The following is a 19,005-nucleotide window of genomic DNA, read 5'->3' on the forward strand; positions in this document are numbered from 1 at the left end:
AATACATTCGGACTGTCAATCTGTACAAATTCAATCTGTAAGGATAAATATAAATCTTTGAGAATATAAGGGAGAAAAAAAGGGGAACCAGACAATCTAAAATCTAGGATAAAAGGTTTAGAGAAAAGCTATCAAGTCTATATCAATGTTCAATCCTAAAGAGAAAAGTGTCTTTATTTTATAGATCCAATAGGTTTCTTTTTGAGACAATTTGTTTGCTCTATCACCTCTCATCCCTAGATGGATCCAGTTGATGCCAATGACTTTTAGACCTTCTGGATTACTTAATTGAACATCAAGAAAATGTTTGGAAATACTATGGGTGACCAAGCCCTTCTTTATATTTAAAATGTGTTCCCTATTCCTGTTTTTTAGAGGTCTGGATGTTTTCCCAACATATTGTAGTTTGCATGGACATTCAAGTAAATACATCACATAGTCACAGTTACAATTAATATTTTATTTAATAGAATATTCTCGTTTGTTCAGGTTTGAAACAAATGTATTAGTCTTGAGTTCATATTTACAGGATATACACGAGGTGCATAAAAAGAAGCCTTTTTGATGAATCTTTAACCAGTTTCCAGAAGTTTAATTAGGTGATGGTGGAACCGTAGGTGCCAGAATGCTTTTAATGTTGGGAGCTTTTCTGAAGATCAGTTGTTGGTTGTTTGGAAGATGGGTCCCTAAAATTGGGTCACAAAGAAGAATGGGCCAGTGTTTGTCGATGATTTTCTTTATACTTTTGGATTGATCATTAAATCCTGTGTTGAAGGGTATAGAGAGCTCTTTAGTTGTGGTGATGATCTTTTTTGATAATAAATCTTGTTGGTCTAGTCTTTCACAGTCAGTTTTGCACTTTTCCAAAAGTGGTTCGGGATATCCTCTTTCTTTGAACCTATTGGATAAATATGTGGCCTGTTCTTTATATACTCTAGATCTGTGCAGTTTTTACTGATGTGCCTGAATTGACCCTTGGGGATATTATGTAGCCATTGAGGGTTATGGCAGCTGGTGGGCATTAGATAATTGTTGGAGTCCACAGGTTTGAAATGTGTTTTGGTTTTCATATGTCCTTGTTCATGGTAGATATCTAGATCTAAAAACATAGTGGACTCAAACTTGAGGTTAAGATCATTGGTGTTAAGATAATTAAAAAAATATGCTAAAACACCTTCATCTCCCTTCCAAATAAAAATGATATAATCAATATATCTATGCCATAGGACCAGGTTTGCACCAAAGAGGTGGTTGTTCCATATTTTGTTGTATTCCCAATGTCCCATGAATGAATTTGCATAACTTGGTGCAAACCTGGTCTCCATGGCCATGCCTTGTATTTGCAGATACAATTGTTTTAAGAGTTTAAAATTATTGTGACTTAAGATGAATAAAAAACTGTCCAAGATAAAATAAATCTGTTCTTCATGTAATTGATGCTCTTTATCCAAGAAAAATTTTGTAGATTCGATTCTTGATGATGTCTAATGCAGGTGTACAGTGAGGAGACATCTACTGCACATAAAATAAAGTTATTTTCCCAATTTATATTTCTCAGAATTCTAATGATCTCTGTAGAGTCTGTTAAGTAAGAGGGGAGTGTACTAACTATGAGGTGCAGAAAGATGTCAACGTACTTCAATTGTCTATCCCTGAAATCCCTGAAACTATTGGTCAGCCAGGTGGATGAACTGGATCCTTATGATTTTGGGTAAAATGTAAAAATAAGGAATCCTTGGATTAGTGATATAAATATATTCAAATTCAGATTTGTGTAGAATTTCTTTATCCAATGCCTTCTTTAAGATTACATATAATTCACACTTAAAATAGTTGGATCACTGTCCAAAGTTTTATAGGTGGTTGCATCTTTCAGCAGATGTTTGGTTTCCAAATAGTAGTCACTGTTCTTCATAATTACAGTTCCCCCCCTTTATCAGCAGGTTTTACAATTATTTTCTCATCTTCCATTAATTCCTTTAGGGTATCTCTTTCTTTTTTTATTCAGTTTTTTTATTTTCTTCCCGATATCCATATTCTCTAAATTTTCTAGGTCCTTCAAAACCATGGTGTTAAATGTTTCTATAAAATTCCTCTTGCAAAAAGTTGAATGTGGATTTAGGTTTCAATTGGCTATGTTGGACTGAATCCCCTCCCAAATGCATTGTGGGATTCTTCTTAGCATCAAAGTTCCTAGAAGCTGCATCATTCTTTAAGAAATATCATTTTAAAGTGAGGTTTCTTGAATATTTATGTACATCGATGTACGTGTTGAAAGGATCGATATTTTTAGAAGGAGCAAAACCTACACATTTATTTAATAAGGAGACGTGAAAATTTCAGTCTTCTCTTCTATCTTTTTCTCTTTTTTATGTATGGTTTCTTCCCCTTGTCCCTCTTCTCTTTTTCTTCTTAGTGGGGATGCTACCACTATTTTCTCCTGTAGCAGTGAGAATCAGTTCTTCATGCGGTACCTTCTGTCCTCTTCTAAAAAATGAGAAGTGGAGCTGGTTGGATGTCTCTTTTGATCGTTGGAAAAACTTGTTGAGATTGGTCATTATACAGTTTATTTCTCCAATGTTGGTTCTGATGGTTTGGATATTGGTTGTATGTCACAAACTGTGCTAGAGACCTCCAGCTGAGACCCTGCATCTCCCCATGCACTTATGTCATCGCAGCTTGCTGAGCCACCGGCCGCTTCTTTCAGTGGAATCCAAAGTGGGGCCTATGCATGAAGGTGGTTTCCTGCATCCCCGCTGTTGCCTAGGTGTTCCAGCTGCACTTCCATGCACTCACAGCACTTCCGCAAGTCAGACCTTCGGATCATGGGCGCGGCCGTCTTGGATCAAGTCAGGTGGTCCAAGTGCATCCAGTCAGCAGTGCTCTCCATTTGCTCCAGCCAATCACCATCTGACTTGGGGTATAAAAGCCCTTCCCTGACTCTGTCTCATTGCCAGTACAATAGTGCTCTTAGCCTAGCTAGACCTATGTTCCTGAGCTCCGCTGGTACCTGTTCCAGGTTACCTCCATTTCAAGTTCCTGTGTACTCCAGTCGGGAGTACTCCTGCCCAATCCAGCACACTCCATCCCGGAGTCCTATTCAAAGTGCTCATCCAATCCAGCACACTCCATCCCGGAGTCCTATTCAAAGTGCTCACCCAATCCAGCACACTCCATCCCGGAGCCCTATTCAAAATGCTCATCCAATCCAGCACACTCCATCCCGGAGTCCTTTTCAAAGTGCTCACCCAATCCAGCATACTCCATCTAGGAGTTATATCCTTCTACATTCCAGTATCCAACTCATCTTTCAGTTTGACAGCATTCAATTCAACAGTTCTTCACTGCAGTACCCCCTGAACCTCAGATACTTTATCTTTTGTTGTAACAGTGTCTTCAGTTGTGCATCTCTGCACCAAGGACTATATTTACCATCTCACATTTAGTCCTCATTCATTTTTCTGCACAAGAATTATATTAAACCATCTAAATTCCAACTCACTCCTGGTCCTGGTCTCTCTGTATCTTAACCCAGTTCGGGTCCACCCCTTCCAATTCCTCGAGCCGTGACATTGTATCTGTAATGTTTGCAATGTCTGTCATCTTCATAGTGGAAATTTGGGTGGAATGTATGTCTGTAGGGGAGTCTTGTCTTGTATCTGTTGGTGTGATTGAAGGGTTTGTTGTTCCCTCTTCTTTTTGAATCACTTTCCAATCCTTTGGTGAAAAAGCTGATGAAGAGAGTCTTTGACCTCTCTTTCTGTTTAAGACATAATCATTGATCTGTTCTTCGTTAAATTTAAATTTCAGGTTGTCATTCTCAGTTTCATCCACTACATATATCCTATGGTTTTCTACAGAAAGTTCTTCATAGTCTTGTTTATCTCTGAATTTTCTTCTTCTAATTTGGCATATTTCTTGTTCGTTTTTTATCACCTTTTCTCTTGTTCTTAATTCCAGCCTATGGTAGTTTTTCTCTAAACCTTTTATTCTAGATATTAGACTCTCTGGTTTCCATTTTTTTATCCCTTATATTCTCAAAGATTTATATATATCCTTATAGATTGAATTTGTACAGATTGACAGTCCTAATGGATTTACCTTTTTGTTCTATGTATTTATTATCTATGTTTACTGTCTCACAATATAGTCAGTATGGTCAGTTTGAGAGAAATTACTCTTTTGATAGGTTATACGAGGGTTGTTCAAAAAGTAATGCCTAAATGCTCATAACTCTGAAATAATATGCAATATTTATTTGAAACTTTGTCAGTTTGTAGTTTAATATGTTTGCTAGCTATATATGTTTGTTTAGGTAGTCCAAGAAATACCATGGAATCCAAGATGAAACCAATAATATTAATATAATAAATAATATTTGGGGGATTTATGGTCCCCAGCAGTTTTCAACATGACTACAGAGGTGTTTTAGACACACTCAGAAGTTGTTTTGGCTAAAATTTAAACACACACAGCTCCTGTCAATCATCATTATAGCTCCTGTCAATCATCATTAAACTTAATTAAACATGCCCTTAGCTCCCTACTTAAGGGCCAGGTTGTTCATTTCTCAGTTACCAGCCTGAGGAAGCAGACGTAGGATCTGAGAAACATGTTGCTAGGTATTTATTATTAGAATCCTCCACTCATTCATTTCTCCTTTTTCTACTTTTAAGATTTGGAATTATTTTTGCTTTATTTAATTATTTTTTGATTATTGCATTTTTATATATTTTACATTTTTATTTAAACAGAAATTGTTGTATGTTTTTTGAGGTCTGGTGAAATTAACAACATACAGCTAAGACCTTTTTTATCATATACAGATTAAGAAATAAAATTACTGTTTTCTAAAGAAATTAGTCTATATCCACAATTATATTTGGACTGGGTATAAGGACCCATAGTAATATACCGACGGACATTTGGATTAGAAAATGAATGTCCAAGCGTATAATATATCCCATTCAAGGTGAGTACACTGCATATTGTGTAAAATCTTGGATTGGGTAAATTGATCTATACCATGGAGGTTTGTTGTATTTATTTCCCCATCTATAACACTACGTGTGGAAGGAATTGAAGACCTCACCTTAAAGGCCAGCGTTGCATTTTGCAACCACCGAAGGACCACGTTAAAAATTGGGTCCAACGTCTACAACTCGCTTCTAAAGGATGAGTTTATATCAACCTTTCACGATTTATAAAACATTGTTGCTGTTTTACACTATATATTTTCTTTTCATATATTTTTTGGTGAAAAATACCAAAAAGTAAAGACTTTCATTAGATCACAGGAAGTGCCAGAACCACTTCACAATACATAAAATGTCAGGCAAACCCTATACTTGGTAATTTGTAATAGTATATCATACTTGTAATACATAGATTGTAATTAGGATTTGTATAACTAGTTAAGGATTAATGCAATGATCCTCAACAAGTTTCAAGAGTCATATGTATAGAATATATAGGATTGCAATTCATGAAATTTCATGAGGATAGGATAGTCATTTATATGCCAATCTCTACTGATCAGATATCATATATATGTGGGGATAGTCCTTGGTTAATTAGAATTCATTACCATATAATTAGTCTAGTGTAAGACATGTGTCTTTCACTTTATTTGAATAGAAGGATATAGGAGATTATTCACTAACAAATAGGTGTAGTCTGAGATATTGGCGTGTCCCATTTATTTCAATAACACATGCATCAGTAGATCAGTGTAAATGCATATCTGCAATCTAACACTGTTATCAATATTATTCAGACATGTTAATCACTTTTCCTTATTATATATGTATTGAGCCGCTGTGGTTGCTGTAATTACCACTATATCCTTACTTCTATATAGCATGTAATAAGGGATCGAGTCTCCCGTATTCTATTAAATCTGGCTGAATCCGCTGAATAAATAGAAAAACAAACAGTCCTCTCTGTTCCTATATGCCATACACGTGGAGATGAAGTCTCCCGTTATTGATGTGTTCGTGCTAAGTCCACGGCATGTAGAGGAGAGGAGATAGTCCTATCTACACTAGTTGTATAACAATTGATACCAGATTCATTAAATTATTTATACATGGTAGGCACTCGGCTGTCACTGCCGACGTACGTTTTGCATTAATTGCTTTAACAAGGCATTACGTGGAAGTATTACACAATAATTAATGATTACGTGTAAGAACTCCTGGTGTACAATTTATGTTCTTACCTGCACCTTTGGTACTGCTTCTAGTAACTTCCTGGTTCTGACTTCAGCTTCCTTATTCTTATCCTTCCTATCCCCTGGTACTGCAATGCTTGTCTGGCTTTGACATGCTTCTGGTGAGCACTCTTTAGAATGTCTCATGGTGCACAGTTTACCACCTGCCTTCAGTTCCTCCAGAGATCACCAGCCTCATTATTTAGGAGCTCAGTGAGAAGGCCATGACCTTTGTATCAGGCAAAGCAAAGCCCAAATCTCCTCGTGAAGGTTCCTGGTGAAACCACAAATATGTTAGAAACCACACCTCTGCTCTGGGTAGTTGCAAATCCTATAAGTATGGCCTACATCCATAATATCCCAGTGACAATTATGATGGTGTACCCTGGTCCAAGAAACATGGAAGCTGCTGGTAATCCACCTCCAAAGAAACTCCTAAGACATCTGATTAACAGAGTGGAGAGAATGACCATGCCCAGATCATGCAGTACTTGGAGACCTTTGTGCAGTGGGTTGAGGCTATCCCTTATCTCCAGATGCCGCCTGTGCCGCCACCTGCAGCCCCAGTTCAAGCCGCAGGAGCTTCATCTCGGTCATTAAAGAGATTGGTGTTCTCCATAAGGAGATAATATCCTTCTTTTTGCTTCCAATGGTTGTAAACCCAATTAATGCATGGGTCTCTTATATAAATAAATATACAGTAAATACTGATGCATGATATTGTACCAGATTAATAACAGTAATGCACTATAGTGAATACACCATAGCCCTGGGAATGCAGTGTAATGAAACAGGTGATCCTATCTATACACCACATTTATACAGAATCTATATGAAATACTGTCGGTTCAATAGCTGCCAGTTCAAATCCCGACAACGGCATCCAGATCCCAACAGTATGCTATCCCTACCCCTCTCCCCCCTAACCCTAATTTAGTGGTGCCTAACCCTAAGTTCCCCTCCATAGTGCTTAACCCTAAATTCCCCCTGGTGTTGCCTAACCCCCCCTTCCCGCACCCTAAACCTAAGGGATGCAATCGGGAAACCGGCTGACGTAATCCCGACAGCCAGCTTCCCAACTGCTTTATCCCGGCATGGGTTAAATGACCGGTGTCTATATCTAGACGCCTGTCATTTTCCCGATGTTGGGAGACCGGCGCCCGGCATCCCGATCGAAGGGATGCCAGGCGCCGCTAGTGGACAGCCGCGGGGGGGAGGGTTAAATTTAGGGCCCCCGGGGGGGACATAGGGTTAGGCACCCCCTGTGAGGGTTAGGGTTAGGCTAGGGGGAGGGAGGATTAGGTTTAGGCAGCTGGGAAGGGGGGGTTAGGGTTAGGCACTTGCAGGGGTGATAAGGGTTAGGTACTTGGGGGGGAGGTTAGGGTTAGACACCCCTAAGGAGAGTTAGGGTTAGGGGGGTTAGTTAGGTTAGTTATTACTTACCTAGGAATGATCGGGATTTCCAGCGCCGTCGGGCTTCCACTGCCGGGATCTGATCATCTAACCCCAACACCCCGGTGGTGCCTATCCATAACCCAGCAAGGGGGATGCCTAACTCTAACCCCCCTTGGTGCCTAACCCTCTTCAAGGGGGTGCCTAAACCTAACCCTCACTCCCACGACTGTCATCCAACCTGTCCCTGCTTATCTTTATTTGGGATGCCAGCTGTCAGGAATTCAGCATGGGGCTAAAGATAGGCGTCAGGATCTCAACAACTATTTTGAGTCCCAGATCAGGCTTCCATTGTCGGGATTCTGACGGCCGGCATCCCGGCCGCTGGTAATCTAACTGCCTTTCAAGCAGCCCTACAGGGCTTCTCAGGGCTGGAACCAATGAAGCCCTAGTCAGATTAATCGCACAGGCGTCGGGACCCGGTCGGCTACAGCCAGACCTGCAGCAGTGGTAGCCCCCTCGGGTAAGAAGGCAGGAGTCACTGCTGTTTGTATTACACATTTGTTTACTCAACAGATATGTTTGATTTAAAAAACTGTAGTGTGTGTCATACTTGCAAGGAAAAGCATGATGATTTACAAGCATTCAGAGGGGCATTTTTGCTATAGGTCAATTTTAATCAAGTTAAAATTGATACTGTAGAAATTGAAAACTGATCATCATCGATGTGTTTCTGGAGATAAATCTCACATTTACTAACACTTAAAAAAACAAATAAAAAATTGTCTATTAGTAACTGTGTGATTTAGCCCCAGAAACACAAAATAGATGTTGATCTACAGTTTTTCATTGATTTTAAATGGATTTTGACCTTTAGTAAATATACCCCATAGAGTGTAACATGTAATAACTGTTTTGGTACAACCCAAAACAATGTATTCATGCTAGAGATGTTTGTGTGATTTTATTTTTGGGATCCATATTTCATATCTTTTTTTTCAATGCATATGGGGGTGTACATTGGGCCTGATTTCGAGATGAATGCTAATGTGATGATTACCGCACATCTCCGATGGTGGGAGGCCCACTCAGTGTCTCCCAGCCACAGCCTGACTGTCTGGCTATGGTATTTGAGAGGCAGAGCTGGTCAGCGTTCCCGGAAATGGGCATGTGCTTCTACCATTTTCTAGGGGGCATGAGGCCAAGGTCTGCATCGGTGCATGCAGTTTTCCTGGCCTCACAAGTGGCCAAGATTTGACCAGGCAGTATATCAGTAGTATCATGTTTTGCACCAGCCATGTAGGTGCAGTGAATTACTTCAGATGCTGGAATGTAACAGTGTGCCTGCTGTGTGCTGCTGCACCATGGTCCCGATTCAGACCCATTTGCTAGGCTGCGTTTGCTTGTAGCCAGATGATTTTTCCTATCTGCGCATGTACGTGCACGAGCCAGTCATAGTGATCGGGAAGCGATCGCTCGAAGCACACAGACGACCCACTTTTTGAGTGACAGAATATGCCGTTTGTGGGTGGTAACAGGGTAAGGTCTAGTAAAACTGGGGAGTGGATGTGCAAAAGCAGGCATGTCTGTGTGTTTTAATGGCCTTTAATAGGCATGCATAATTAACATGGAGGCATCATAGTACCGGTACATGTCACCTGGCTGTATTTCAGACAGCAGTGATTGCAGTGCTTGTGGAAGGGTAGGATCTACCTCAATGGCTGTGAGCAGCTCCAATGGCTCTTGATGTTACTGATAAAGTAACCACTACGCCGACGCTCTCTAAGACATAGTGGGCTTGCTAACGCCTTGCCGTGCATTTGCCTGCCTTGCCATCACTAAGCTGAATTTGCATACTCTGAGAACACGCGTATGCATCTAGCGAGAGGGTCTGAATTAGGGGTGTGCACCGGCCACTTTTCATGTTTTGTGTTTTGGTTTTGGATCTGTATCTTTCTTCGTGTTTTGGATCTGGATTGGTTTTGCCTCAACCACCCTTCCGTGTTTTGGATCTATATTTTTTTGGAAAAAAGCATAAAAACAGCTAAAATCACAGAATTTTTTTTTTGTTCCTACGCTATTATTATCCTCAATAACATTCATTTCCACTCATTTCCAGTCTATTCTGAACACCTCACAATATTGTTTTTAGGCCAAAAGGTTGGCACTGAGGTAGTTGGATGACTACAGATGTGCCCAGCTTGTTAGTTGCTCCATACGCCATGTAGTGCTCCATGCATCACACGCCACACTCTACGCCTTGAGTCGTGCTACACAGAATGTTTCTTAACGTAACGTAGCGTAGCACTGGAAAAAGTAATATCGTGTAATACAACTTTTTGTCCACCAGGTGTCACTTTTCCTAAACTACACAGCACATGCGTCAGAGTTCCAATGCATTTTCTGTATCACCCCCCGATGAACTGACTGACAACAGAAGCTGTAATTGGGTACACTATAGTATAGCATTTTGGTCATGGAATCAGGGCTGTAGAAGAATGTGTAATAAAGTATTAAATAATAACAGTACAGTATGTGTGTGAGTCCTGTACTGTTATATATATAATATATATATTATTATTTATTTATCTCATGGGCTCAGACAGGGGTCACAGGCATGCACAGCTTTCACTGAGACATGATGACTCGGTAGCGTGAGCGTCTTTTATGCAACTTTTTACCTTCAAATGCATCTGAATCATACAGCGAATCAAATTGATAACACAAGCAGATTCTGCTGATTAAAATGATATGCAGCATGCCTATATTCTGTGAGCCAGTGCGGGTGTATCTGCACACAAAATGTTACATTACATTAATAGCGACTATAACACTTTAACGTAGTGATTTGCTTGCAGATACACCCGTACTGGCTCACAGAACATGGGCATGCTTCATATCATTTTAATCAGCAGAAGCTTCTTGTGCTAATAAGATGTATTTTATGGTAAAAAGACGCATAAAAGACGCTCGGCGCTACCGAGTCACACAGCACTACTTGCTGTGGAGCAACTTGTAGCGCACAGAGGATAGATGTATGTGGCCTCAACTCTATTACTGTGCTGCAAAGTACCTATCCCCAAAAGTGACCCTACAGTAGATGCATATTACTGTACCGAGTCCCAATGAAGCAGCCGTACAGTAGCTAACATTGACCAGAAGACGCACACTAAGCATTACATAATGACAGAGCAACTGAAGTTCAGTTATTTTAAAGAACTCTACTGAACTCAAAGCATTTCTCTTAACATCCCACCGCAGTACAAATTTTATCAGTGGAGCACTCGCCACCTAGAGGTTAAGCAGTGTATCACATGCCATGGCTTATCTTTTGTCGTAGAATGCCACAGTACAGCCAACACGTAACATTCCATGGCATGACACAGGAGGCCTGAATGGCACGCTATGAGCAACAAACTAGGTGGACACATTTGTATGCTAAGTGACAAGAGTGGGCGGCACAAACACGTGGCTCATCTAGGAGTGGCACTGCAGTGGCAGATAGGATGGCAGTTTGTAAAACTAGGCCCCAAAGAATACATACTGCAAAGAACAAAAAGAGGTGCAAGATGGAATTGGCTTTGGGCCCTCCAACCCACCCTTATGTTGTATAAAGAGGACATGCACACTCATTGCGACAGGGTCTGCCACACGATTGTAGCTGAAATGATTGGTTCATTTGGGCCCCCACAAAACAAGTGGCAATTAATCTGTCCCTGCACAAACTTGCTCTACAGAGGCAAGGTGTCATCCTCATCCTCCTCATCCACCGATTCCTCACCCTCTTCAGTGTTGTGTACAGCCTCATCCTCACAGAGTTTTAATTTGTCCCTGCTAGAATCCACTGACACAGGTCCCTCTGTGCTTTCTGGAGACTGATCTTCCTGGAAGAATTGATAATTCATTTTGGTGAAAATAATTTTCTCCACATTTTGTGGAAGCAACCTTTTACACCTTTCGCTGACAAGGTCCCCGGCTGCACTAAAAACTCTTTTGGAGTACACACTGGAGGGGGGGCAACTTAGGTAAAATAGATCCAGTTTGTACAGGGGCCTCCAAATTGCCTCTTTTTCCTGCCAGTACAGGTACGGACTGTCTGTCATGCCTGCTTGGATGCTGTCACTGATGTAATCCTCAACCATTCTGTCCATGGTGACAGTATCATATGCAGTGACAATAGCCATGTCAGAAATTGTTGGCAGGTCCTGCAGTCTAGACCAGATGTCCAAACTTGGTCCTGCCTGCCCTGCATCACCACCTGTGGGTTGCTTAGGATATCTAAGTTGTTTCCTGGCAGCCCCAGTTGTGGGAGAAAATGAAGAAGGAGCTGTTGACGTGTCACATTCTGCTTCAGCTGACAGTGTTTTCACAGCAGGTCTTTGCACCTCTGCAGGCTTGTGTCCGCCGGAAAGAGAGACACCACATAGGCTTTAAACCTAGGAATGAGCACGGTGGCCAAAATGTAGTGGTCTGATTTCAACAGATGTTACCACCCTCGAATCCTGGCAAAGTGAATGAAGGGCTTCATCCACAAGTCCCACATAACGAGCGGAATCACTCCTCCTTCACTTTCTCCAGCTGCTTATGCAAAAGCCTGATGAGGGGAATGACCTGACTCAAGCTGGCAGTGTCTGAACTGACTTCACGTGTGGCAAGTTCAAGGGGGCTGGAGAACCTTGCACAATACGGAAATCATTCTCCACTGTGCTTGAGTCAGGTGCATACCCCCTCTTTTTCCTATGTCATAGGTGGATGTATAGGCTTGGATGGCCTTTTGCTGCTCCTCCATCCTCTGAAGCATATAGAGTTTTGAGTTCCACCGAGTCACAACCTCTTGCTTCAGGTGATGGCAGGGCAGGTTCAAGAGTGTTGGCTGGCGCTCCAGTCTTCGACATGCAGTCGCTGAATGGTGAAAGTGGTCAGAAATTTTTTGGCCCACGCAATGCATCTCCTGCATGCCCCTGTCATTTTTCTGAAAATTCTGCACTACCAAATTTATTGTGTGAGCAAGACATGGGACGTGCTGGAATTTGCCCAGATGTAATGCCCGCACAATATTGGTGGCATTGTCAGATATCACAAATCCCCAGCAGAGTCTAAGTGGGGTAAGCCACTGGGCGATGATTTCCCTCAGTTTCTCTAAGAGGTTGTCGGCGGTGTGCCTCTTACTGAAACCGGTGATACACAGCATAGCCTGCCTTGTAACGAGCTGGCGTTTCTGAGATGCTGCTACTGATGACGCTGCTGTTGTTGCTGTGTAAGGCGATACATCTACCCAGTGGGCTGTCACAGTCATATAGTCCTTAGTCTTCCCTGCTCCACTTGTTCACATGTCCATGGTTAGGTGGACATTGGGTACAACTGCATTTTTTAGGACACTGAGGACACTTTTTCTGACATCTCTGTACATTCTCGGTATCGCCTGCCTAGTGAAGTGGAATCTAGATGGGATTTGGTACCGGAGACACACTACCTTCATCAGTTATCTAAATCCCACTGCACTAATGGCGGATACTGGACGCACGTCTAACACCAACATAAAGTAGCTGCCTTAGTTATCTGCTTTGCAACAGGATGACTGCTGTCGTACTTCATCCTCCTCATAATGGACTGTTGGATGGTCAATTGCTTAGTAAAAGAAGTAGTGGTGTTCAAACTTCCTCTCTGGGATGATGAACGACTCCCAGCAGCAGCGGCAGCAGTAGGTGTAGCAATGCAGGATCCTCCGGAGGAATCCCAGACAGGAGAGGAGTCAGTCATGCCTGTGACATGACCTGCAGGACTACTTCCGATCCTGACTGAGAAGGAAATTAACGAGGAGGGAGTTTGCAGGTGCTTGGATACAACAGGTTAAAGGGATTTCGGTGTCCCTGGACTTCTTATGGTCTTAGCCACAGTTTCTGAACTTGGCAGTCATTTTTTTTTAATGCGCTGCAGGTGATGTATAAGGGAGGATGTTCCTAGGTGGTTAACATCCTTTCCCCTTCTTATTTCACCTTTACATATGCAACATATGGCAAGACAGCAGTTGCCCGGATTTGGACTTAAATATTTCCAGACCAAAGAGGTGGAATGTTTGGTCTTCTGCCCAGGCATGACTGTGATGGGCTTTTTCATCCCAAGGACAACAACTGTCTCCCCAGGTGCCTGATTTCACCATCAGAATCCTCCTCGTCAACTTCCTCCTCAGCACCAGCTACACCAATATCCTCATCCTGTTGTACTTCAACAGTGACATCTTCAATTTGAATATCAGCAAGTGGACTGTGGGTGCTCCTTCCAGCACTTGCTGAGAGCGTGCAAATGGTGAAAGGATCCACCTCTTCCCAACAAGTATTGGGAATGTTAGGCATCGCAACCGCCGCCACACTTGGACTCTCCTTGGGGATTTGTGATATCTTCTGAGAATTAGAGCGCACAGTTCTTTGCTGTGCTTTTGCCAGCTCAACTCATTTCATTTTTCTAGCGGGAGGAGGAGCTCTTCCATCATCATGTGAAGCTGAACCACTAGTCATGAATATAGGGGAGGACCTTAGCCGTTCCTTGCCACTCCGTTTCGTAAATGGCATATTGGCAAGTTTACTGTATGTTTCTCCTCAGACAATTTCAATTTATTTTTTAAGGTCATTTTACTGAACTTTGGCTTTTTGGATTTTACATGTTCTCTACTATAACATTGGGCATCAGCCTTGGCAGATGATGTTGATGGCATTTCATTGTCTATGGCCCTGATTCAGACCCACTCGCGAGCGGCTGTCCGCTCGCAAGTGGGTCGATGTTCTGCACTGCGCATGCGCACGACGGCGGGAGCTCCGTTGTGCGCATGCGCCAGACACGACGAGCGAAGGATTTTCCTTCGCTCGTTGTGTCTGATCAAAGGGGGCGTGCTGTCAATGTTGATTGACAGCACGCCCCCTTTGGTGGGCGTCCCGGGGGCGTGCCTCCCTGACGGGGGCGTTCCCAAGGGAACGCCTACCGTCAGAAGCCGGCCCACTGACATCACTAGTGATGTCAGTGGGAGTGATTTTGGCTCTGATAGAGCCAAAATCACTCCGAGCCTTGTGGTTGAAAAACTCAACCGCAGGCTTTTGTACACAGTTTCGATGGTCGCGATGGTCAAGACCATCGCGGCCATCAAACTGCACGCTCGTATAGGCTGTGGGTGGTGACCCACAGCTATACGAGCGTCCAGAAGGACGCTCCATAATTATGGAGGGCGGCCCTCATTCAGAGCGTGCGCTCTGCTCAGAGCGTATGGCTCTGAATGAGGGCCTATGTCATGACTAGTGGCAGCAGCTTCAGCACTTGGAGGAAGTGGTTCTTGATCTTCCCCTATTTTATCCTCCATTATTTTTATGGAGTGAGTAACCCCTGTAAAAGTTTTTTTTTTTTGAAGGGCAGTGGCCTACACCACAACACACAGGACAGCACCTGTAAAAATGATTTGTATTTTTGGGCAGCATAGCCTGCCACCACACAGAACAGCCCTTGTAAAACTGATTTGTATTCTTGGGCAGCAGCCCCTTGATAGGAGCACAGCACCCCTGCACACCTCCCTATGCCGTTGACAGGTGTGGCTGGCTAACACGGCACGCACACAGAAAATTTTAAAAAAAGTTTTTTTTTTAACACTGGTGGAGGTAGGTGAAGAGAGCACCCCTGAAGGACGAGCACCCCCTGAACACAGCACTAAAGCCAGCCAGCCCCTATGGACAGGACAACAGCCAGCCCCTATATGGACAACAGTAGTCAGCCAGCCCCTATGTACAGTATATGGACAACAGTAGCCAGCCAGTCAGTGTCAGCAACAGCTCCCAGCTCCCTCCCTCTTCACAGTAGCCAGCCAGCCCAGTATTGTAATGTATATAACTATATAAGTAGTGTACTACTAAGTTTATTATCACAACAGTACAGTAGCCAACAGCTCCCAGCTCCCTCCCTCTGCCAGCCCCTATGGACATGACAACAGCCAGCCCCTATATGGACAACAGTAGCCAGCCAGCCCCTATGTATGGACAACAGTAGCCAGCCAGCCTTCACTGTAGCCAGCCAGCCCAGTATGTAATGTATCACACAACACTAGCCAACAACTCCCTCCCTCTGCACGCACGCTCCACAGCCGGAATGAAAAATGGCGGCGATCGCGGGATTTTTTATACAATCCAAAACCTGCGAGAATCCGACAGTGGGATGATGACCTTTTGCCTCGATTTCATTTCCGAGCCAGGTGGGAAAACCTGAGCCTAACTCGGATCCCGGCTCGGGGGGGGGGTTGGATTTCGGAAATCCGAACCCGCTCATCCCTAGTCTGAATCGGGTCCTATGTTCTGCCCATGAAATGCCTACAGTCTGAACATTCAACATGTGCCCCTAGACTTGCACCCACTACATGCCCACTTTTCACCTTCCTGCAATTACAGACTTCATCCATATCTGCAAATGCGCTGTATTCAAAAAGTTGCTGGTTTACATTTAGCAGCAGTGTTCAGATACACAGTTGTACCTTACATTTCTGTTTTTATAAAACCTTTGATATGACCTTATAATGCTCTACTTTGTATATCAGTTAAAATACTTCAGATAACTGGTTTATGTCAGTGTGTACGTAACGTATGTGACTTTAAATTACAGGTGTCTAGCTTACTGGCCTGGTCATGAGTGAAATAATTAATAAATTGAGGACTCTAGGATCTGGGCAGTCAGATAGAAGAAAAGACACAAGGACCATATGTGGTGACTCGGAGGTCGGTGCTCCTAGTGAGGAGATCGTAGTTATGACAACAGAAGAAAAATCCTCTAATCTTAAAAAGCAAAAGAAAAAAAACAGCATCCTACTAAAGGAAGAAGAACAAGGAAAGCCTGATGTATATCAGTTAAACATAGATCTTTGTGACTCTGGATATCGTAAGTTCAACCTGGGAAAAGAAAACCTACAGAAACCTAATAAAGTGATTCTATTAGTAGGAGCTACAGGATCAGGGAAAACAACCCTGATCAATGGGATGGCCAACTACATCTTGGGTGTGGACTGGAAAGATGACTTTAGGTTCAAACTTATACACGAGGTTACAGATAAATCACAAGCTCACAGCCAAACCTCTGTAGTTACAGCCTACAAGATGAACCATGAAAGTGGCTACAGAATCCCTTATTCCCTCACCTTGATAGACACACCAGGGTTTGGAGACACCCGAGGAATAGAGCAGGACAAGAAGATCACAGAGGACATTGATGCATTCTTTACAGCAGACAATGGCATTGATCAGATAGACGCTGTGTGCTTTGTAGTTCAGGCATCTTTGGCTCGGCTGACACACACCCAGAAATATATTTTTAATGTTATTTTTTCTATCTTTGGGAAAGATATCAGAGACAACATTCTGGTCCTGATCAACTTCTCAGATGGTGCAAAACCTCCAGTACTAGCAGCGATCAAAGAAGCTGACATCCCCTGCCCTCTGCACAGTTATGGTGACCCCGTTCACTTCAAGTTCAACAACTCAGCTCTGTTTGCCAACAATCAGGCCAGTAACATGAACTTTGATGAGATGTTCTGGAATATGGGGGCGCAAAGTATGAGATCATTTTTCAGCGAACTAAATAAAATAGAAACTAAAAGTCTGACACTGACCAAAGAAGTCCTCAGGGAAAGGAAACAGCTTCAAATTGCCCTGCAGGCCTTACAGCCACAGATAAAGGCCGGGCTAATGAAACTGGATGAAATAAGAAAGACACAGGAAGCTCTGCAGCAGCACAAGGACCGTATGGCGGCAAATGAAGACTTTGATTATGAGGTAGAGATAACTGTTCCAGTACAGAAAGCGATAGGAGATAACTTCATAACCAACTGCCAGCAATGTCACTTTACCTGTCACTATCCCTGTGGGATTGCTGATGACTCAAAGAAATATAACTGTGCTGCTATGAGTGATGGATACTGTGCAGTATGCCCAGGTAAATGTGTCTGGAGTGTCCATTACAATCAGAAGTATAAGTGGGATTATGTGAATACAAAAGAAAAAAGAACCTATGATGAGTTGAAAAAAAAATATGAAGCAGCGTTTGGAGAGATGATGACTGCAGAAATGATGTTCATAATACTAAATGAGGACTATTGTCGTGTGAAAGTTGTAGTGTTTGATCTTATTAACACGTCCTCCCAGAGCCTGAAGCGTCTCCGTGAAATTGCTCTAAGACCAAACCCTCTGTCCACCACTGAATACATTGATCTGATGATACAGAGTGAGGAACAAGAAGCCAAACCAGGATATCAGGAGAGAATCAGGTCCCTGCAGGAGGTCAGAGAGCAGGCGGAGTTGTTAGGGAAGATCGAGAAGGGAGAAGAGCTGCTGCCTGATGAGCAGGAAAAAATGTCACCTATGGATAGGGTCAGGCATGCTTTCAACAATATGAGCTGTACAGTGCTTTCCTTTTTCAGACCAAAATTATGTATACAAGAAACAACACCACATCATAAGGCATTATCTGGAGCAAATATTAATAAGTAGTTTTCATATACAGACAGCCACATTCTGATTTACTGGAGGGGAATATTGTTCTCAACAAATTATTTTTTTGGAACAGAGAACTATTAAATGCATTTAGGTTATTTTTTAAGACACCGCAACAGTTTTATTTCAGAGTATCCATCAGCATATTGACCATTTAATGACACGTTTGTAGATGGACATCTTAGAAAGACGGTTACCATCATTTTATTTGTATAAAGGAAAAAACAGGTCATCCAGCGCTAGCTCATAGAAATAGGAGTATACTACGCAAAATGTGTTGAATCCAATCCTGCGTGTATCTTTCAGCTCTGAAGGATGAAAGACTGAGGCTTACATTAAAGTTCTCATCTGAATGTCCATAAAGGTATCTTTCCTTTCCTCTCTCTTACTGTTACACTCACAGGCTAGATGATACAACAGATATAAATAATCTAAAGCTGGGTACACACTGGCCGATATATTGGTCGATCAATTGATGGGCCAATATATTGTGCCCCCGTCGGCCATTGTGTACAGACGATATGTCTGTGAACAACGTCGTTCACAGACATATCACATTGGATGTGCTGCACAGCCAATGAACAGATATGTCTGCAGACATATCTGTCCATCGGCAAGTGTGTACGGGTGATCAGGTGCAGAGAGAGAGGGCAGAGTTGCGAGCGGGTACCACTTACCCGACTCTGGCACAGCTCCCCACCCACAGCAGCGCTGCTGTGTGCTGGGCTGCACTGAGAGACTGTCCGAGGCTGCTAAAGCAGCAGCCCGAGCAGTCTCCTATGCCAAAGGGGGAGCGATCAAGCTGATCGCGCCCCCCATTGGCTGTGCGATGGACTGAGGGGCACACAGCGCCCCCCTCCTCAGTGCCACAAATGGGTTTGTTTTTGTTTT

General features: G+C 42.8%; 1 protein-coding gene across 2 annotated transcripts in view; it reads left to right on the forward strand.

Moving 5' to 3' along the window:
• Positions 1-18,336, forward strand: part of LOC148508008 (uncharacterized) — a 44,362-nt gene extending 26,026 nt beyond the window's left edge. Inside the window, exons 1-2 of one of the 2 annotated variants that reach the window (XM_088445077.1) lie at positions 4,590-4,622; positions 16,235-18,336. In XM_088445077.1, the coding sequence (XP_088301203.1) occupies positions 16,258-18,111 (1,854 nt within the window). In that variant the 5' untranslated portion in view covers positions 4,590-4,622; positions 16,235-16,257 and the 3' untranslated portion in view covers positions 18,112-18,336. Of the gene's footprint in view, positions 1-4,589; positions 4,623-16,234 lie in introns of those variants that run through there. The other variant, XM_088445078.1, reaches the window with a different exon arrangement.
• Positions 18,337-19,005: the final 669 nt, after the last annotated feature.

This window comes from Taudactylus pleione, unplaced genomic scaffold (assembly GCF_031769625.1).
Source record: "Taudactylus pleione unplaced genomic scaffold, aTauple2 ptg000377l, whole genome shotgun sequence".
NCBI lineage: Eukaryota > Metazoa > Chordata > Amphibia > Anura > Myobatrachidae > Taudactylus > Taudactylus pleione.